At 43.4% G+C, this 22,286-nt stretch overlaps 1 protein-coding gene and 1 long non-coding RNA gene across 2 annotated transcripts in view; one reads left to right on the forward strand and one right to left on the reverse strand.

Moving 5' to 3' along the window:
• Positions 1–10,823: 10,823 nt before the first annotated feature.
• Positions 10,824–21,267, reverse strand: LOC100379718. Its single transcript, XR_097389.5, has 2 exons — positions 19,228–21,267; positions 10,824–11,169 (listed from the first exon to the last, which is right to left on the reverse strand). It is a non-coding gene; the product is annotated as an uncharacterized LOC100379718 (long non-coding RNA).
• The window catches only part of prkg1 (protein kinase cGMP-dependent 1), a 467,630-nt gene continuing 465,442 nt past the window's right edge, over positions 20,099–22,286 (forward strand). The window contains exon 1 of the mRNA XM_004915798.4: positions 20,099–20,396. Coding sequence (XP_004915855.1) covers positions 20,125–20,396 — 272 coding nt within the window. The 5' untranslated portion in view covers positions 20,099–20,124. The remainder of the gene's footprint in view (positions 20,397–22,286) is intronic.

Consider the following 22,286-nt stretch of genomic DNA (forward strand, 5'->3'; position numbering starts at 1 on the left):
GAATTCCTTTGGATATAATCTCTCTGCAGAAATAAACACTATCTTTTTTTTTTAGTACAAAGGGTCAACTTTTTCTTAACCATGTTAAGACTTTTTAATTATTACCAACCTTCATCTCTTACCTACAAACACACCGGGTCCCCAGTTCGATAGAATGGCTGATTTCAGCTGATCTGAGAGATATGGAAAGCTGTTTCCTTAACTAATCTGGATAAGAAGGTTTATGGTTTGGGGAGGTTCCTGCAACTCTGTGCCCAGCGCTCCCCCTCTCCAATGAGGAAATTACTCCAAGTCCAAATTTAAAAATAGATTCAATCAGAGAAGAGTTTTATTTGGAGAAAAACACTTGTGTAATTGGTTATTACCAGAGTTGAATACAATAGGGCCCATAAACCAAATGATATTAGGAGAGTTATCCAGCTACACTGATAAGGAGCAAGGATTATATACTGCCCCCAAGGCTGGACATCAGGGTCGGACTGAGGAGTGCAGGGCCCACCGGGGCCCCCGCCCCAGGGGCCCTGCAGGTGCCCCAGCCAGCTGTGTCCCCCCCAGGGGCCCCCCTAACCCCCTCGCAGGGCTCCCACCCGACGTCCTCCCCGAGCGTGTATAAATTGAACGCGTCAGGGGAGGAAAAGTCAGTAGGGGGAGCGCCGGCAAAGGTCGGACTGGACCATCAGGGCCCACCGGGATTTTTCCCGGTGTCCCGGCGGCCCAGTCCGACCCTGCTGGACATAGTCTTCTCATAATAACCCCCTTGGTTCTTATCTAGGGGGAATAGTCATTAGGAGCAAGGATTATATACTGCCCCCAAGGCTGGACATCAGGGTCAGACTGGGGGGTGCAGGGCCCACCGGGCCCCAGCCAGCTGTGTCCCCCCCCAAGGGCCCCCCTAACCCCCCCGCAGGGCCCCCACCCGACATCCTCCCCGAGTGCATATAAATTGAACGCGTCAGGGGAGGAACAGTCAGTAGGGAAGGCAGAGTATGGCACACACAGGCAGAGTAGGGCAGGCAGAGTATGGCACACACAGGCCAAGTTTGGCACAAACCAGCCAAGAATGGCACACACAGTGAAAGTATGGCACACGCAAGCAGGGTAGGGAAGGCAGAGTATGGCACACACAGGCAGAGTAGGGCAGGCAGAGTATGGCACACACAGGCCAAGTTTGGCACAAACCAGCCAAGAATGGCACACACAGTGAAAGTATGGCACGCAGGCAGGGTAGGGAAGGCAGAGTATGGCACACACAGGTAGGGTAGGGAAGGCAGAGTATGGCACACACAGGCAGGGTAGGGCAGGCAGAGTATGGCACACACAGGCCAAGTATGGCACAAACCAGCCAAGAATGGCACACACAGTGAAAGTATGGCGCGCAGGCAGGGTAGGGCAGGCAGAGTATGGCACACACAGGCAGGGTAGGGAAGGCAGAGTATGGCACACACAAAGGCAGGGTAGGGCAGGCAGAGTATGGCAGGTTTTTGCTGTACTACAACCATTAATATGGGTATGGTCATGTGATAACATGGGTGTGGTTTCAAGTGGGGGAGTGGTCAAAACTGGCTTCCATTATCGGCCCTCCACCACGTAGGTCGGAAAAATTCCGGCCCTCGGTACTACAGAAATTGGACAGCACTGCGTTACATGAATGGGATCAGTCTCTGTCTGATATCCTTACACTTAATATGGTTATTATAGGGCTTATTTACAAGCACAGGAGAAAATGTGCATTATTTTAGCACCCCAGTCTTGCACCTGATACATTTGGGTACATAACAGTGTAGCAGCTCCCAACTGGGATGTGCAGGGCCAACTGGAGCTGCCACCTAGGGGCCCCCACCCCAGTCAGGAGCTGCTTCACTGTCGTGCACCACGAGTGGGTCTGGGATTGTGGCGGCTGCAGGGTTTTTCCCGGTGCCCCACTGACCCAGTCCGACACTGTGCCCCCCTCCTTGTTGCCCCACAAATGGGGCTTTATGCATTTCCATTATGAAATAGTGAGTATAGTGCTAGTGTATGAATGCTATGAATGAATGGGAGCGCAGGCATATCTATGTATACAGTAGACCCCATGGATGCACGGAGGCCTGGACTGGGGAGGGGGGGGTCTGCCAGTGTCGGACTGGCCCACCAGGATACATGGAAAACTCCCAGTGGGCCGAGGTGTCAGTGGGCCCTCCTGCTCCTGACCATTTGGCCTACTTTATGGTCATTTGCTATTTCTGAATGGGAACAAAGAGGAACATGAAGGATAGATGCTAGCATGTAATTAAAAATAATAGGAGAATAAAGATGTGGAGTGAGGAAAGAAGGAAAAATAGTTTGGAGAGTGGGCCTATGGTCTAAGGTTTTCTGGTGGGCCCCGGGGGTTCCAGTCCGACACTGGGGTCTGCTGTACCATATTCCCCCCTCCCTGGCACTTCTCCTACTTTTAAATTTAGTTGTGGATCGGGAAGGGGGGTGGAATTGTAACACAGGGCCCCCTAAGAGGATTTTTTTGCAGGGGGGCGTGGAGTGACCAAGTTACAACGCTGAATGGGAGAGCTAGTGTCGCCCATTATACTCTGTTGGTGGGTTAGATTTCAGTTGGTGGATTGTTATAAAAGGCCAGGCTAGCTCTTCCTCTACTGGATACTGATCCAAAGGAAGGTCAATTTGTGTCCAGAATCTGCAGTAAAAAAAACCCCCACTAAGCAGTTTTTAGCATCGACAAGAAGTGAAGTGGGTCAGTACCCAAGGTGCACAGGCTCAGGTGTAAAGACTTAGGGCAGGATTGATTCCCTCGGTAATCCACCTGCAGGTCCATGGTACAAAGTAGATGGAGGCATAAATACTGGTACTGTCACTTGAGTCTATTGTGGTACTGGAATTCGTCCTATTCCTGTTGACAAATCTAAACCAGTGAATAACCGCTGGAACCTATTATTGTATTGTGAGTGAAGATGCAAGCCTTATTCTACAAACACCCTCGTCTGAAAGTAAGGAATCAATGTAGCCTATGTAGCTAGAAACTAAAATATTTGGGTAATTAAACATCTAATGAGAAATATCAAATTTTATACACCGACCAGACCCTTGTATAGCGACAAGCCCTGCACCCCCGTATGCTGCATTTTTATCTCACTTTATCATCATTTCAGCTGTAAATAATCCATGTTGCTCACCTTTGGTATAATACGTGTGTTTAATTACCCCTTCCAACGTTCTACAACACACACCCATTCTCTTCCCATAGCACTTACGGTGCATCCATAAAGGATCAATCGAAACATTGTAATTTACATTAATAAATATGTTTTGGCTCGTCTGCCTCCTTTTAAGTGTTCAGCTTCTTCCCGGCAATAGAATATTTATCAAGCAGAATCATTATTTCCCTCGGTGCAGCTGTGTGCTTGATCAGTTGCATTCGGGTCCTTATATAAAGAACCAGGCCCGGACTGGGATTCAAAACAGACTCTGTCATTTCAAGTAAAAAGAGGCCCAAACAGGGTGGAATGGGGTGTCCAGGCCCCAGCGAGGCTGCTACCCCATGGGACCACAGTCACAATTTTGGGGGCCCCCACCTGCCCACTCACCCATTGCCAGCCCATTTCCCCATTGTACAGCACTATAGGGAGGGCTTAGGTGGAGAAGTGACCAACAGCAGAGCAGGTGGGAATTGGGTCTGGGTTGGTGGGGTTTTTTCACCAGGTTTTTTCCCAGTGTCCCATCAACCCAGTCCAACCCTAAGTTCAAGCTGCCCCCCATAGGCCCACTGTTTATTGCATTTTATAGCAGCCACCCCACCAGCCCAATAAATAATGACTGTCAATGGCACCTTACAGCAGCCCCTCTGCCATTTGCCAGAATCCACAGATTGTCAGTCCGGGTCGGCAAAGAATCTGTATTCAGGAAGAAAATAATTATTAATTCATGATAAACAAAGTAAAAACAAAACACTAAGTAAAATCAGATATAATTCTAAATATCTGTGAAAGAAGTGTTGGACCACAGATGATGTTGCAGTAGGAAGAGGCCTTCTGCTTCAGAGCAGCCATAGGCTGTATTGAAAGAAACCAATTTTCCATTAAAAATGATGATGTGGGGGAAGAAAGGATTGATGGGAAAGTTTCCAAATGACCCTAGCGTTGGTTGGTAGATAGCTCACAGTACTAGGTTACACATGCAGCAAATGTTCCCCCGCGTACTTGTTCTTAGAAGCCTATAAATTGAAATTGATGGACACTGAGGACATTTCGTTCCCAAGGATCCGTGGATAGGCCCATCTCTGATATAACAAATTAATGAATCGCATTCTGCTAACTTATAATTTCATGGCCAGCAGTCACATGGACTGAGCAGGGAAAAACAAGTTTACAGTTGCAGTCACAGCTTACTCCTCAATGTGTTGTTTTCCTATGGGACAGGAAGCTGCCATATTGCTTGCCTTGGCTGACCTTTCCTATAGTGTAGATCCAGTGTGATATTGGCTCCCAGTTCGGTCCCTCCAGATGGAATCAGAAGCCTTTCTGACAACGAATAAAGTAATATCTGGGTAAAGCTGTGCCAGATATGTATTGGTCAGTTTTAAGTCCAATCAGAAGAGGACTTCTGAAACTGAAACTGTGGGGCTGCCAACCCGGGGGGGGGGGCCCAGGTTGAAGACCAGTTAGAAATGTATGGGTAATTATTTACTGTGTTGTTTATCCTTTGAACTAAAAGATTATGTGGTACTGTTTGTCCCAAATATGTTTTGTCTACAAAAATACATTCTGTATATACAAAACAATCCCCAGTACACAGAATGAATGTGTGGCCATATACAATGGTAAAAAAAGACATATTTCTAGCGAAGAATGAGAACAAAATCAATTTTGTATACAAAAGGATATTATTATATTACAAACTGCATTCTGTAAATTTTATCAAGCATTCTGCCTCACAAATGTATACAATCCATACAACAGAACCAGTTATATGTAAAGTTATTAACAGAATGAATTATGTAAAACTTGGACAAAATATATAATGGGGTAACTGACAAGCATATTCCAAGCTATATTTTTTGACCAAATAGATGCTTGTGACAGAAAGGAATATTCTATAGCACAAAATTCACTTGGTTCCACAAAACTGATAAAATAAAAATTCTGTAAAATTACTTAACCAATAAGAAGCAATCATATTCATAACCCAATAACATGTAGATTTTAACTGGAGACCATTTACTGGTCTTTCTTCCCATTGTCATGGAGGCGGGGAAGTGGTGGGGCCATGATGTCACAGTGCAGGGAAGAGGTGGGGTAGTGACATCACTGGGCAGGCTATGATGCGATTGTTCCAATCTCAGTGAGTCCTGACCAGTTTTCCTGAGGACTATCCGGGTGAAAACCAGACAGGTGGCAACCCTACTCCTAGCACTCAGCTGCCTTGCTGAGTGCTACATACTAGATTAATCCCATCAGTAGGCTCTTATCTATGAAACTGGAGTGGCTGAATTATGTTGCATTATGTTGCTACGCAGTGTTGGACTGGGGTGTCCAGGGTCCACCAGGGCTGCCACCCTGTTGGCATTGTTCTATATCGAGGGGCCCCTCACCCATAAGTAGTTATGCTGCTAATATTAAGGTTTAATATGTTGAGATTAAGATCTTGGGCCTGATTTATTGTGCGCTAAAATTTTTACTGCGGCTTAATTTTGGAGATTTTTCGCACGATTCACTATAAGCATACTCGCGCTTTTTTACGCACGATATTGCATGCGTTATTTAACTCGCGAAGACTATTTCAATGCGGTATTTGCCGGTACATGTGCTAAATTATGCCCGCGAATAGTCGCCGCATATGAATGGTAGCATAGAAATAGTGTATAAAAATTGTCGCCGCATATAAATGGTGTATATAAATATTAGCCACATATAAATGGTAGCATATAAATAGTAGATGCATATAAATAGTAGCCACATATAAATGGTATCATATAAATAGTGTATATAAATATTAGCCACATATAAATGGTAGCATATAAATAGTGTATATAAATATTAGCCACATATAAATGGTAGCATATAAATAGTGTATATAAATATTAGCCACATATAAATGGTATCATATAAATGGTGTATATAAATATTAGCCACATATAAATGGTAGCATATAAATAGTGTATATAAATATTAGCCACATATAAATGGTATCATATAAATAGTGTATATAAATATTAGCCACATATAAATGGTAGCATATAAATAGTGTATATAAATATTAGCCACATATAAATGGTAGCATATAAATAGTAGATGCTTATAAATAGTAGCCACTAGTGATGAGCGAATGCGTTCTGGTTTCTTTAGTGAAAAATTAGCAAATTTTTCGAAAGATCCACGAAACGGCAAAAATGTTGTGCGGGCAAAAAAATTGTTGCTGTGACTATTATTTTTTGACACTTGTATCAATTTTTGTATGTGCGGTGAATTTTTGCGTGGCGAATTTTTTCATGCGTTTTGCCATTGGCGGATTGTTTTGCGAAACGCATGAAAAAATCCGCAGCGAAAAAATTCAACGCACGTCCAAAAATTTGCTGCGAATCCATGCCTGGCGAAACATTTGATCACTTGTAGCCAAATATAAATAGTTGCGCAAATGAACGCACGCCATGTTAGCCATACACGCCAATACTTGCAGAAAATTACTGTATTAAAAATGAACATTTCGCTGCAAACTGGCGGCTGCGTCACTCTAGGGGAAACACAGACTTGAATAAATAACACTGTAAGTCCATATTTTCTCATTCTTCACTAGAAATATGTCTTTTGTATATTTTTTACCAGTGCATATGGCCACACATTCATTATGTGTACTGGGGATCGTTTTGTGTATACAGAATATATTTTTGTAGACAAAATGTACTTGGGACAAACGGCACCCTCTATAAGATAGTGGGGGTCATTTATCAATACTGGGCAAATTTGCCCATGGACAGTAACCTATGGCAACCAATCAAATTGTTACATTCACTGTTCTGCCTGCAGCTGACTGAGAAAAGCGATTCACTGATTGGTTGCTATGGGTTACTCCCCATGGGCAAATTTGCCCAGTGTTAAGAAATGAGCCCTAGTGTCTGTTTGGGCCATGTATCCATAAATTTGTGACCTAAACGGGCCAAGTCAAATGTTTGACTGCAAAAAAGCCTGATGACTTCTGCTCTAGAATATTCCGCTGAAATGGAATTGTAGAAGCTAAAATGTGTTGCCTTCACACAGGCATGGTGAGCCATATTACAGAAAGATCCCACATCCAGAAAGCCCTGGTATGGATCCCATATAATAGAGCTATCCCAAAAAGGGAGGCTGTAGACAAGCAGACAGTAAACAATGGAGACTTAGATTAAGCTGAACCTGCAAGGTAAACTAGTTGCACCTTTATCAAGGTTGGAGGAGGCAAAGCAAGGGGTAAAAAAATCATTCATTGATTCTAATGAGAAAATAAAGGTCAAACTAACTGTTCCCATCAGAAGAGTATATATGCCGAGGGCTTCCCATACCAGTCAGTTGAACTGAAGAAGCTGCTCGGATGAGTAGTGAAATGTCTTCAATGATTACTTAACAAGTCCAGTTGCTTTAGATTTATTTATACTTGATGTTCCAATCATGTATTCCCCATATCCATAATTGCACTTCCACTTGACAGGGAATCATTTGCCAGGAAGTCTCTAGGTCCATGTCCATGTCGGAGTAGGTTTTCTCTGGGTACTCCGGCTTCCTCCCATACCCCCAAAACATACAGGCTCCTCATAAAACAACCCCTAGTGTATGTGATAGGGACCGTAGATTGTAAGCCCTGCTGTCTTGAGAGAATGTCTAAGCCAGTGATCCCCAACCAGTGGTTCGTGAGCAACACGTTGCTCCCCAACCCCTTGGATGTTGCTCCCAGGGGCCTCAAAGTAGGTGCTTAGTTTTTTAATTCCTGGCGTGGAGGCAAGTTTTGGTTGCATAAAACCCAGTGTAAAGCCAAACACAGCCTTCTATAGGCTGTCAGTCCCCATAGGGGCTACCAAATAGCCAATCATAGCTCTTATTTGCACCCCCAGGATCTTTTGCCATGCTTGTGTTGCTCCCCAACACTTTTTCCATTTGAATGTGGCTCATTGGTATAAAAGGTTGGGGATCCCTGGTCTAAGCCATGTCAAGAAATATGGCAGCATCCCTGTATACTTATTAAAGAATAATAGAGCAAGAACATTCATTCTACTGGTTAATAAGGGGCCACAGTCTGGACGAATAGAAAAATATGGGCATGAATTTTCCATTTCCCCCTTTGGAATTAGTCAGCGCTATAAAAATAAATAATCACTAATAAATTCTCTCTAAGGACCCTGCTCACACAGAGAGGGACATGTGAAAACAGGAAAAGTAAATATAGAAACGCCAGAAAGCAAAGTCATAAAGCATTTTACCCTCAGCGGGAACATAAATCATGCTGGGGACGCAGGGGAAGGGAAAGGACGCAGGTACCGATTGCACGATTACGGGGCAATTCATCAAGAGTGGAGATGAAAATTTCATTCAATCTTGGCAAAAATAGGAGTTTTCTCCCACAAATTGGATTTTTTGGCAAATGCCAACAGTGATTTCTCAATGAAAGACATTTGATACTTAAATATGTGCAGATCCATTCAAACCAACCTCGTTTGTTGGGAGGGAAATCTTTCTATCACTTCTATCACTCCGGCCCCTCTGGCATTTGCCGGAACCCACAGATTGCCAGTCCGGGCCTGGTAAGTACCCAGTGCATACCTCCCAACATTTGAAAAATGCAAAGAGGGACAGGGTAGAGAGTTTTGGCAATGCCTACTTTTGTGACCACACCCCCTTAATGCCACTCCCATTTTACAAAATGTGGCAGATTATGTAAAGTTTAAACACATTTCTGGGGATTTAGGGGTTTTGTTTTATGTGTTGTTGCAGTTTTGCTAATGAAGGTGAAATTGCCCTATAGGGAAAGACACATGGAGCTGACTCCTGGTTGAAACAAAAGCCTGGAATCAGAAGTCTAATAATCAAACGCACTAAGTTTGCCCAGGAGCAGTAACTAATAGCAACCAATAAGGTAATTGCTTTTAAACAGGTGACCAGTAAATGCTTCCTGCTGATTGGTTGCCATGGGTTACTGCTCTTGGGCAAACTTTTATTAAATATCCCCCTAAAAATTTCTGAAACCACTAGAATGAAAGGAGAACGTAAATTGCAAAAATGCCAAGAGAGGAACCCTAAGCAAGTTTTCATCAATCCTTTTTTGAGGGGTGGGTTTATATGCCCTTAAGGTTTTCTTGTCCTTTTAGCTACTGGGAGGGCCATTGTTGTAGAAAGCGTAAAGCTTGCTACTGGTCAAGTACACCATAGCAACCAGTCAGTAGGTGGCATTTAGTGGTCATCTGTTTGAAGGCAAACATTGGGTTGGTTGCTATTGATTACAAAACCTGGGCAAAAACTGAGCTTTTTAAAAAAATTTACCCTTCCACCTTATATATATATATATGCATTTTATGCATTCTGTTCCACTTTTATAAGTCAGATTTACTAGCAGCATACTGTATATCCCACTGATTATATCATATCTAGCCTAGTCCTCTCCCAGGATCTAGTTACCCTTTAATGACAGAGGAGAGCAGAATGATTACATATGATCCGGGTGCTGTTACAGTGGATACGGTACAGTACGTGGGAGGTGATTAGGATCAGTTTATGTTCCGTCTGTATGATTATTCTCAGGTATCACATAGGGTGGGGGGTCCCAACATTGGCGGCTCACGTGGGGAACTTACATGCCCCCTGCTGATATTTCTGACAAAAGGTTTCTTCCCAGTGCTGCTATTAATCCTTCCTTATTCTGCCCCGGGCTCTATTAGAGGACACATTATTCAGCCAGTGTTGTACTGTTATACAGCAGGGATAGGCTATTTACGTGCCTGAACTTGCCTGCAACTGCCCCCATAAGATAAAACAGAGCCAAAGCAGGTTTAAATGACCTCCTGACTGCGGCCTTTAATCCACGGCCAGAAGGCAAATAAAACTTGAAACTGACCAGAATTCCTCAGTCATTCCCAGGCTCAGCTAAATATAGTGCCCTTAGGGTATTAGGGGCAATGAGCTACAGTATAATTAATGGGACCTGTTATCCAGAATGCTCAGGACCTGTGGTTTTCCTGATAAGGGATATTTCTGTAATTTGGAGCTGCTAAAAATCATTTAAATATTGAATAAACCCAATAGGGCTGTTCTGCCCCCAATAAGGGGTAATTATATCTTAGTTGGGATCAAGTACAGGTACTGTTTTATTATTACAGAGAATAAGTAAATCATTTTTAAAAATTAGAATTATTTGCTTATAATGGAATCTATGGCAGATGGCCTTTCCTTAATTCAGAACTTTCTGGATAACAGGTTTTCGGATAAGGGATCCCATACCTGTGTTTATATGCTCTGGCACTTTATGTAGAGGGAAAATATACCCCAGCCGTCCCCGAAAATAAAATGCTGCCTACTGAAAATAATAGTAATTGTTATTAACTTTCCAATCTAGTTTTGATGTTTTTAAGCGGTATCTGCCTGTCCCTTTCTGCACAGCTGGTTCTGCTTCCTGAAACAATGCAGCAGAAGCCAGTTTATTAACCGACTAGGAAGACGTATGCAAAGCCATTGTAGTAATGTATGTTCATTGGAAAGTTACAAAAAACTACTTTTTCTTTGTTTGGCAATATCGTATTTTCTTTGTTTTATATGCCCTTTAAACCCTAAATTTAATTTTGCGCTTACAGTCTTGAAATATTTTTAAAAACCACGAGATTACACTGATTCGGTTTTATTAAAAAAAAAGTATTTTGTCCATTTTTGTGCTTATTTTTTCCTGATACTCCTGTGACTTCCTCTACTCCCTTCCTGGAAAAATACAGGGAACTTCACCGGAGCTTTATGTACTGGCAAGCACCCAAACTCCCAGTCCCCGCTAGGTCCCTATTCCCATTCCCACACCTGCACGACGACTGAACGTTGGGCCCTTTATTAGCTTTATTTTAGGGTGATGGTAAAGTCTTCATCTTGTAATCCATAGGACCCCATCAAATCCTGGCGTCAGCACTAACGGTAATGTTTCTGGGGACAAATCAGCACTGCAGCAGTGAGAGACCTGTTACTGAATTTAATAGAAGAGGGGAAGAGAGAAGGCAGGTTAGTAAAGGCAGAGCAAAAAAAAAAATCACATATATAAATCACAATGGGCAGTGTCGTATTAAAGAAAATGTAAACTCTTCAAAATAATACATGCAAAATGATTATTATTATTTTTTGTTCTAGTTTTCAAGATATTAGATCTTTTTGAACTGCTAATGTAATGAAATGAAAACAACAGCGCCACCCGCTGGTCAGTTCTGCCAACCAGGTTGACTGGAGAGAATTTTAGAAGAAGCAACCTCAGAAAACTTTGCTCTTCTTCTAAAATTTTTGATTGGCGGTCAGTTTGGTCAGCAGAACTCTCCAGCAGGTGGCGCTGTTGTTTTACTATCATTGTATTTGCAGTGTAAAAACTGATAATATCTCGAAAATTAGAGAAACAAGTATTTCATGTAAAGTGCAAAAGTGCTTCGATTTGTTTTGAAAGTTGCCAATTGGATCTATCGGTTGCTAATGAAGTGGGATACTATTGTGTTTTTATCTAAAGACATGTATATTAGAAATAAATTCCCCATTTACCATGTGTGTGTGAGTTTGTGCCAGACAGTTGTATTACATATGGGTTTACCCATGACTTTGCAAGGGGTGTAGAACATTGGGTAAGTACTAAGGGCCGCCCCCTGGGATCATACAATTCACAGGGCACACAAACAAACCAAGGGCACACATATACGTCAGGTCACATCAGCCAATTAATGGACAGAATTCTGCCTTTTACTCCCACACTACTTCTCTGTTAAGAAGATGAAAAAGGGCAATATTAACTGATATATATATATTTCAGTTCGGTATGATACTTTAATAGGAAACTTAATATGATATAAACTATGTGTTGGTTAAGTATTCACTTGGGGGGTATAGTTTTCCTTTTAAGTGACCACAGTGATGATCTTCACATCTTCACAATATCTGTTTGTTCTCCTGACAGATCTGCTTAACCTCCTATACTGATAAGATCATTGGACATTGGACCAGTCAAGTGGATCCCACCATGTATAAATAGTTTGGCCCTGTAGGGGACATAGATAAGGCAACTACTGCTAGGACTCAGTCAAAAGTGCAAGTTAAATAAACTGTCCGTATGTTACAGAATGCACTTGGTCATTTTTCAGTCTAAATTTTTTATTGTCTACGAATGATTTGCCTTCTTCTTCTGCTTCTTTCCAAGCTTTGAAATGGGGGTCCCTTACCCCAGCAGCCAATACAAAAAAAAACTATAGCTCTGTGAGATTACAGTGTAAAGGTGGCCATACACGTAAAGATCAGGTTGCTTGGTGAGGTCGCCAAGCGAGCGGATCGTCTCCCATCTTCTCCCACCTACGGGTGAGTGATATCAGGGGATTTTAGGCTAATTTGGTTGTTTGTAATGGGCGCAGTCAGTTCGGGGATCGCATCAATGAGCCGATGTGATCCTTGATCGGTTGGGCAGGCCAGTCGTTGTTGCCCCTACACGTGCCGATTAGCTGCCGAATCAGTCCAAAGGACCGCTATCGGCAGCTACAATCGGCCCGTGTATGGCCACCTTTACTCATTACTCCTAATCTTTCTATTTAGGTCTTCTTGTAAACATCTACCAGTCTCTCATTCAAACCAGCCTATGGTTGCTAGGGTAAATCTGTCCATAGCGAACAGGAAAGCTGCTGAACAAAAAAGCTAAATAATTCAAAATGAAGACCAACTGTAAATTATCTCAGAATATCATCAGAATCTACATCATAATGAAAATTACTATGTGCCATTGCCCCTAATGGTGGCAATACACAAATCGATATTTTCGGTGCATGTATAGTGGGAGACGAGGCAACTGATATCAGTAAAAACCTTGGATATCGGTCGTCTCGTTGATCAGGCAGGACTGAAAATTTTGATTGGGCGCCTTTGAAAGTACCCAAACATTGTTAATGTTAATGCTGAATCATCAGATAGAGGCAAAGGATAGCTTTGTTTGTACCTGTATATCTGACAACTCAGCTCTTAACGTTTGAGGACTGGACGAATGATCTTTCCTACCATCAATGGTCGTGGGAAAGAACGTAATTGTAGCGTGTATGACCGCCTTAAGTCGATCATTGGCAGAAGACAGGCTGCTATGTGTAAGAGCTGGCTAACACTGGCCATACACACACTGATTGTACGAAACCTTGATTCCTACAATTTTCAGACCATGTGTGCTCTCCGAATTATCATCATGATAATTTTCGTACCATGGGGATTACTCATTTAGTCAACAGGTTAGAACATTTTCAGCTAACGAAAAAATCTGCGACTGTATTGTGTATGTTACGATATCCTTGAGGGACCTACAATGGAAGTCACTTTTGTACAATTGGTATCTGCCAACTATTTCATGTTCAGAAATTCCTCCCATTTGTGTTGTTAGGGCTTTATCCTACAATTTCAGCCTAAATATTAGTTCAGATCTTTGCATTTAAACATACGACCGATATCCGAACGTTTCTCGGAAGAAGACTAAAATCTGAATGTATATGGCCAGCTTTACCGAGCCTCCGTTTAGCCACGCTCCATGTTACCAGATTAGATTTTCAGTCCTGCCAGGCCAACTGCGGCCCAGTGAGGGGGGTGAAACCTCGCCCCATCCCATTGACCAAACAAATATGTGGCTAGATAGCTAAATCTTTAATTATCTCCTGCCTACCTAAAGCTTTTTTTAGGGAACAGTGGGGTTTCTGGGCATCTGGACAGGCACTGGTTAACAGCCCACAGCCCATAGGCAACGTGCATTTCCCAGCCCCACATCTTTAGCCACGGAATTAGTAACAGCCGCGCGTTGAGGCACCTATTAATCATTAGGCGCTAAATTAACAAGGCACCATGAAAGGAGTCACTAAGTAACCTTCGTTTTCTAATCCTCGGTCCCAGAAATGGGTCACAGATGCTGCCAGCCGGCCCAGCCACCCGTGTTATTTCAAGTTGAATATTTACTTAAGTCCAAATATAGAGCTGCGGTGCTATGTGAGAGCTATTTGGGAGTTAGCGGGTCTATGGCTCGCTTGTTGCAGATATATGTATGAAGGCTGCACAGTTATGGGCCCTTCTGTCCCCACTGCTACTAAGAAGTGGCCCTTTGTGTGGGAAAATATATTTATTTAATGCGGTGCTAATGAATATCTGGGAGCTGAGCTTATTAAAGGGGAGACGAGACAGAGAATCAGCTTACCTAACAATTCATGTCATTAGCATGTATTTTGTGCTTCCCTGTATTGTTTATATGAATTGAAGGCAAAATATTATATTGGTTACTTGGTACAGGCCCCTCCTAGTTACCCTTAAAGCCATACATGCACCGAACTGGGTGTGGGCTATGAATTATCATCCTGATCATTGTCGTACTATGGCGATCGTTTAATCGATCGGACAGATAGCAATAAAATCTAATGTCCGAATGTTCGTCAGAAGAAGACTTAAATGTGAACGTATATGGCCGGCTTTGTTGTCACTTTGTCACATCATATAATATATAAGTTCTGTTATTACTCCCATGGGTCCATCTGTTGCCAGGGACCTACGGCAATGCCCATTCTGCCTTACCATAAAACTAACCCTGGAAGTAGAAATAATACTAGAATGATACCCAGGCCCAGACAGAGATTTAAAATAGGCCCTGGCATTTCAAGCAGAGAGAGGCCCAAACAGCCCCCATCAGGCCACTAAATAGTGAGTCTATGGCATCTTACAGCAGCCCCCCTGGTATTTGCCAGAAGCCACAGATTGCCAGTCAGGGTCAGATAGTACCAGACGGGGGCAACCTGACTGCCCCTCTCTGCTTGCTTGTTTGCAGTGGGTAGGTTGAATTATACTGCATTAGGGAGGGGGAACCATACAGCAGACCCCTGTACCCCAGAACGTGAACCCTATTATGGTCACATGTTGCCAATAATGGCAGTTTCAGCCCACCACCCAATTTAGATCAATAGAGGAGGGATCCATAACAAGAGGGTCCCTTAACGAACCACTGGCAGGGCCGGAACTAGGGGTAGGCAGAAGAGGCAGCTGGCTAGGGCGCAACGATTGGGGGGCACCAGACAGGAGCCTCTCCTGCCTTCCCCTAGTCTGTACTCCATTGCGTTTCATATCGCAACACCCCCCGACCCCGTGAGCGCGCAAAAACTGCGCATGCACGCCAGAACGCATGGGGGGGGGGGTTGGCCGACCGGGTTGCCTAGGGCGCCCGGTCGGCTCGGCCCGCCCCTGACCACTGGTGCAGGGGGGAATAAAGTGAGGGCTGGGGGCTAAGGGTGGAGGGGTAGCCTGAGGATCAACATCATGCCACTAGTTTTGTATGTGCTACAGTCATCAGTCATCCAGTCACTAGGGCTACTAGGGCCACAAATCTTTATAACAAGACTGGAAATGCAAAAGGAGTGGAATATATACAAAAATCATCAAATCAGGCTGCCATTTGTGGTTGCCAGGGTCACTGTCCCTAGCAAGCAGATGACATTTTTGGTTTAGAAAGAGACAATTTAATATATTATTAGTCCTGTTATTTCCTCTCTCCCTTCTCATTCCCTTTGCTAGAACCCTGCCGGCTCAGCCCTTGCATTATCTGTTATCACCTTCCCATCCCTCCTTTTATGGCTCCCTCTGCCTAATGGAATCATCGCGGTTGAAAGTAGAAGCGCTATTATTGCCTGTTCCACCCGCGCGCACAAAAATAGCCCACCATGCTAGAATCAATCGAAGAATGTCGGCCACTGCCCATTAGTGCTACTGTCACAGCATTGTGTTACCAGTCTATTTATTGGCTATAAATATTGTATTGCACATATACATTAAAATAACTCATAACTGATAAACTACAACTCCCAGAATCCCCTGATAGATGGTGGCTGAGGATATTCACAGAGAAGCAAGTTAGGCTACAGATATTTAAGGAAAAAGACATAAATTATTAAGATCTATCGCTGGCGACTGAACCGCCGTGGGTTCTTAACCTTAGGGTAATTACACAGGGGGCATTTTGTTGCCCCTGGGCTGCTGCTGCCATGACGCAAGGTGCAGGGGTATATTTCTGTTATATTTTGTGATTGTGACATAATTACCCCCCAAACTATTCAACCCCCTACCCCACACCTCCCCCCAGCTCTGTCGCTGGATTTCCTATGGAATATGCAAGTGTTAGGATGGCACTCCAAAATATAAATATAAAATACTGTAGGACGCTACCTGAAAGCGTCCATAATACCTACAAAAAATTTCAAAGAACAGGGCACTCCTTTAGAAAAAATTCAAAATGTATTTGTGGCACACATAAAAAAAAGACCCAACGCGTTTCGGCCCTGACAAAAACAGGGGCCTTCGTCAGGGACACCAGCACCTTTTCGCAAATAAACTTTGAATTTTTTCTAAATGATTTCTTATGGAAATCTGAGGCGGAGGCTGGGGCATATTTCATTTTTGTTTATAAATAAAAAAATGCATAGGCAGCCAAGGGCCACCTCCCAAAACCTGCTGCCCTTGGCACAGACCCTTGGGTGCCTTATTGTAAATACAGCCCTTGCCTTAGGAGCCAGTCAGCGGCCAGTTTTCGGAACCCCAAAAATCCACAGTAGTGCTCTCTGCACTAGCGTGGGGCCCCCCCCTATATAAAATGTGGCATCAAAGAAGTGCAGAATGGGTGGCATCAGTGCTGCTGCTTAAGTTTTCTCTTTAATTTAGCCCAGTTCTCCTTCCCCCGGTCATTCTGTATAACCTTAAAAAGCCAATGACGAGTTTACCCCAAAATGTTCTGTTTTTCTTGCCAGTGTAACTCATCCTGTGGCACAGCCTATGACTATGGGGTCAGATTTATTTTTTATATTCTGAATATTTGTTATAGGATGATCTTCATATGGGCTATTCCCAGTCTGTTTAACGGGAACAAAAATCTACAGGTCTGCAGGCCCTTTCTGCCCCAATTGTCTGTGTTATCCTAGCCACACTACTAATTACTAGAATGTTGGGAATTCCCAATAATGAATGCCCCGTGGGCTCTACTATAGAGCAATTTTGGGAACTGTCATAAAACATGACCGGACTGCTCCTTTGAAAGAATATAAATACCATGGCACATTCAGATTTAAATGCCCAGGGGCTGCCCTTTTACCCTCCCCTAAACATTCTTTAACAACACAGTTGAAAAGGTAGGGGTGCTATTAAGTTGTGTGACCCTATCACCCATGTTTGTCTCCACTTAAACACTAGGTGTCGCTGTTTGTTAGGGTTAAGCCTCTGGCACTATATGCCAGTGGTTATATTTTTTAGGTGGCAAAAGATTTTTTTTATTTAACAATAATCTTATTAATATTTATTCTTTGACCTTTAGATATTTATACATAATAGCAGAATTAAAGGCTGGATCACTCTAACCAAGGCTTTCTAGCCAGTTGTGATGACCCATAACTCCCTACTTCCTTTGATAGCTGTGGGAGTTGTAATTTATCAAGGTTTAATGGTTGGACTTTATGGCTAAAGAAAACAAATGAGCGCATTATTATAGAAATGTTATCTTTAGTGGGGGGGACAGGTGAAATTGTTGTATGGAAAAAATGGGAGGCCTAACGGGGCAGGACTGTAGAACAATATGGCGTCTTACTGTCACAGTGATGCTATTGGAACTGTAGTTCAACAACAGCATCCTAAGGGCTGATGTGGCCCCACAGAGGCAGTTTTTGGCTGCAGGCCCCGCACTGGTAAGCACACCCCTAACTGAAAGCACGTTCACATATTAAAATGATTTAAAAGCAATAGCCCTACCAATAACCACCGGTAATCTCTGCTGTCTCTCACTCTCTGCGGCGGGGTGATGTCAAGCTATTTGTGCTCGCTGTATGCAACAATAATATTTTATTATAGACCGGGGATCAACAAAACCAGTGCATGGAATGTTAGTCGTAAAGAAGCGGAAATTACAGTTTTTTCAAAAAAATAATAATAACAAATACATGTGTATTCGGCCATAGGACCCAATACCTTATTCTAAATACATATGTCATATTTCGTGTAACACACGTGCAAAGCAGCCATGTATTAAAAAGAAATATCCAAACTCAAAAAGGCTTGAAATGTGGCCAAGAAAGGGGGTGAGGCGGAACTTACCTCCCAAAGTGTGTGCCCTTGAGCCCTGACGCAGTGCGGCAATTTGCAGTAGTTTAACTTACACCACCCGTTTTTGGTTGTTCCCTTCATAATAACCAAGAACTGGGCACGTGTATTTATTAAACTTGGTTGCAAACTTCTCAGAAGAGTAAAGCAAAATATAGAATTAGAAAATAGCTGCCTGAAACTGGAAAGAGCAGGATTTAGGTCGCTGTCTTAAAAAGCTTGCAATCTATACAGGTTAGATAAGGTCTGGTATGTCACCTATTTGGTTTAGAATTAATGATGTATTTTCTTTTAACCAATCAAATATAATACAGGTGTAGGATCCATTATCCAGAAACCTGTTATCCAGAAAGCGCCACTGGGGCAGGGAGTGTTGGGAATGATATATATAATCATATAATCTCTATGAAATGGAGGCCATCTCCCATGGACTCCGTTTTAATTAAAAATGTTAAAAATGAGATCCAAATGACGGAAATACTCCTTATTTAGGAAAAAAGGTCCCATACCTGCATTATATATATATATATACACAATTATATATAAAATATATATATATATAAAATGCAGGTATGGGGTCCTTATACATTCAGTGCCACCTAACAGCCGCAGGGTCTGCTTCCTTTAAAAAGCCACACCTGGCCTTCCTGTAATAAACAGCTTGGCAAGTGAAACTGATTTTTGGATGCCGACCCCCAATATGGCTCAGGCATGCCATCTGGCATATACCTTTGAGTTCTTTTTCAATCTGTAAGGTTCCATTGTATAAACAGCCGATGTTCCTTTGGAGTGTGAGCTCTGCTTGCAAATACCTTCCCTAAAGAACAGCAACAATAATACAAAATACATACTGCGCAAAGAACACTTTGTTGCAGGATGGGTGATCAGTAAAAGTATTTACTGAATTTGAACTTACCTCCAAAGATCTCCTAGAATATATCCGCAGGCATTACAGGACCTAAAGAGGCAATTCTAAAAAGGTGAGTGCTAGGATACCTAACCCCAGGATCCCTGAGAGACAGAGACACAAGTAGGGTGCTTGTTTAGGGTGGTATGGCAGGGGACCCATTTTAGAATTGATAAGTGCTAAAAACAGTGCCCCACGCCTGTGCATTCCAGCTCCAGCCCCTCTATCCATGCTCCTTGCTGGCGGCTTCTGCCTGCTCTGATGGATGAGCTGTGCGGAGAGACCTCCTTATCAGAGAGCCAGCCTAGGCGACAAGCTCCAGAATCCCAATTGCCTTGATACTGTATCTATATGAAGTGTTTTCTTCTGATTTCATAGTCCCAGGATCCAGTTACAGGGAGCTGCGTCAGCCTTTTACCATCACATGGTAATTGTTTCTATTTTGGGCAGGAAGACTTGGAGTGAGTGTCACAAAGCTCTTCTTTTTCATTCTCTTCTGCTGGCCACTTAGTGGTGGAGTTGTGATGATGGTTGGATGAGGACAGGGCTGCCTGTGATCACACATCTGAGTAGCCCAGCAGGGGAGGCTGACACTTGCTTTCTATGGATTGATCCTGGGGTGGTGGTGGTGGGGGGGTGGTGGAAACAAGCAGCTCTAATTGGTTTCTCAATGAAAGATAATCATCTGTTCCCAGAAGGGACACTGGATTAGCTCTCATCATCCACCAGTGCTCCTTTTCAGACAGCCCACCCTCCTTCTTTCCATTTTCAGTGCATTAGGGAGAAAGTTCAGCAGCAGGCACCCAAGTCTTCATTCAGGAGAGATTTCATTCATCTTTTTCCTCCTCTACTCTTTGGATCTGTCAAGGGGCAAGTCGGCAAGTTGGGAGCACCAGGAGCGCAAGGATGAGTGATCTAGAAGAGGACTTCGCCAGGATCCTCATGCTGAAGGAGGAGAGGATCAGGGATCTGGAAAATCGTCTGTCGGAGAAGGAAAAAGAAATCCAGGAACTAAAGAGGAAACTTCACAAATATCAGTCTGTTTTGGCAATGCCCAGCACTAGCCACATTGGACCAAGGACCACCAGGGCGCAGGGCATCTCAGCAGAACCTCAGAGCTTTAGATCTTACCATGATCTCACCCGGCAGGCATTCAAAAAATTCACCAAATCGGAAAGGTAGGAGCCTTGAGATTTTTACTTGTCACTTGTCATTGGAATGCTGCTGGGTTAACCTTGCCCCGCCGCACCGCATGTGCCAATGAATGGGTTTAAATGGCCAAATGCAAAGATGCCTGGGGCTGTTTTCTTGTTTCCCAGCACCAGCAGAGAAGATCCAAGGTTAGAACAGCGTTTGGGAAAAAAGAGAACGGCTAATGTCCAGCTAGGAACAGATAAATCTATTTGTGCCAAAGTGTTCCAGGGAGAGAGGTTAAGCGCACACCCCCAGAACAGGGGAGGGAGTAGGAAAAGGGGCTTCATCCAACTTTTCAGCTGTTTTAAACAACTTCCTCTGATTAAGGAGTTCCACCTCCTTCCCAGTCTCTGTACAGAGGAACAATATTCGGATCTGCCCGCTTCTCACTCTTTCTTTCCCCCCCTCTCCTGATGGTGTTTCTGAGCTTTGCAGACAATGGAAAGGAGAATTGATTTCATGTGTCATTAGAGCCCCCTTTGGAAATGAAATACAGGAAGCGGAGAGCATTATTGGCTTTTAGAAGCTGCCTGTGCAAGGCTGAAAATGCATGTTCCAGGATATTTAATATCCCATTAGTCAGAAGAACCCCCCCCCGCCCCACACTTTGCCTGTATGTAGCGCTCATCAGATCTCATTGCTAAGTCTGCCGTACTCTCAGTTCACTTCAAAAGGGGACATTCACCAACGGCGACAATATAAAGCCGCATTTTTTAAAATGGTCGTGTCGCTGTGTTTCCATGGCGATGGGTCTTCTAACAAAACTCAAAGGAAGGGATGAATGAGGGTGCACAGGGACACTTTAATGTAAGGCGGGGAGAGATCAAGTGCATCCCAGGATAAGCATGGAAATAGGAAGTGTGTTAACCCTTGTGGGGGAAAAATGAATTTAAAAAAAATGACTGCCCCCCCCCCCCCCAGCTGCCTCTGTGTGTGCTCTACAGTTTCATTTGGTTGTTGCAGGTTGCTGGGAGTTGTAGCAATGGGTTTGCGCTTCCTTTTTCAAGATTATCATAAGCCATTAGCACCGCTGTGTCCTCTGGTAGCGATTGTTGTTGTAAGACACATCTGTTGTAGCAGCTGAACAGACTGTACCGCCCTGGCAATGAAAGAGTTAAAAATGTTATTTATTTAACCCTCCCTCCTCCCACCCCCCCCCCCCCACCAGCCTTACATTCTAGGCATCCTGAGCCTTTTAAGCATTTCAGGTATTTAGCATTTTGTGATTCACAGCCCCAGTTGTTCTTTTTATGAAAATAAATGGCCTAATTCTTACCGACAACATTAACTTGACCCGGGCGGGTTAAATAGTTTGCATGTGCTGGGTTTCCTAATGGGTTAAAAGGCAGATGGGCTGGCTGTGCTGGAAGGAGTTAACGCTATTAAAGGAACAGTAAAGCTTTAACCCAAGTAGCCTCAATATGATCTTTTCTTTAAAGATTTAAGAATCTTTCCTCAAATCAGTGTGTAAGTGGGGCTAAACTTCGCTGGGATGGAATGAGTTAACTCTCTCAAAGAAGCAATACATAAGATGTGTCACATTGTTGTAGTTGTGTGAAGTGTAGGTAGGGCAGTGGTTTGTTTGACTTTTTCAGGTCAATGAGGATCAAAGTTTGGTCAGGGCTGTATAACAAGATATATAGATATATACTGTGTGTATATAAAACATTGGTCTGTCACTCAGATACTTCCTGATACCAGGTAGCCATGTGACTAGCTACTTCCTGTCCGCATACAGCAACCAAGTTATTTATGACTGGATTCTAATTAAAGAAGGCCTGGATTGGGATTCCAAATAGGCCCTGGCATTTCTAGTACACAGTGGCCCAAACAGCCCCCACAGGCCCAATAAATAGTGACTGTCTGAGGCATCT

This window comes from Xenopus tropicalis, chromosome 7 (assembly GCF_000004195.4).
Source record: "Xenopus tropicalis strain Nigerian chromosome 7, UCB_Xtro_10.0, whole genome shotgun sequence".
Classification (NCBI taxonomy): Eukaryota; Metazoa; Chordata; class Amphibia; order Anura; family Pipidae; genus Xenopus; species Xenopus tropicalis.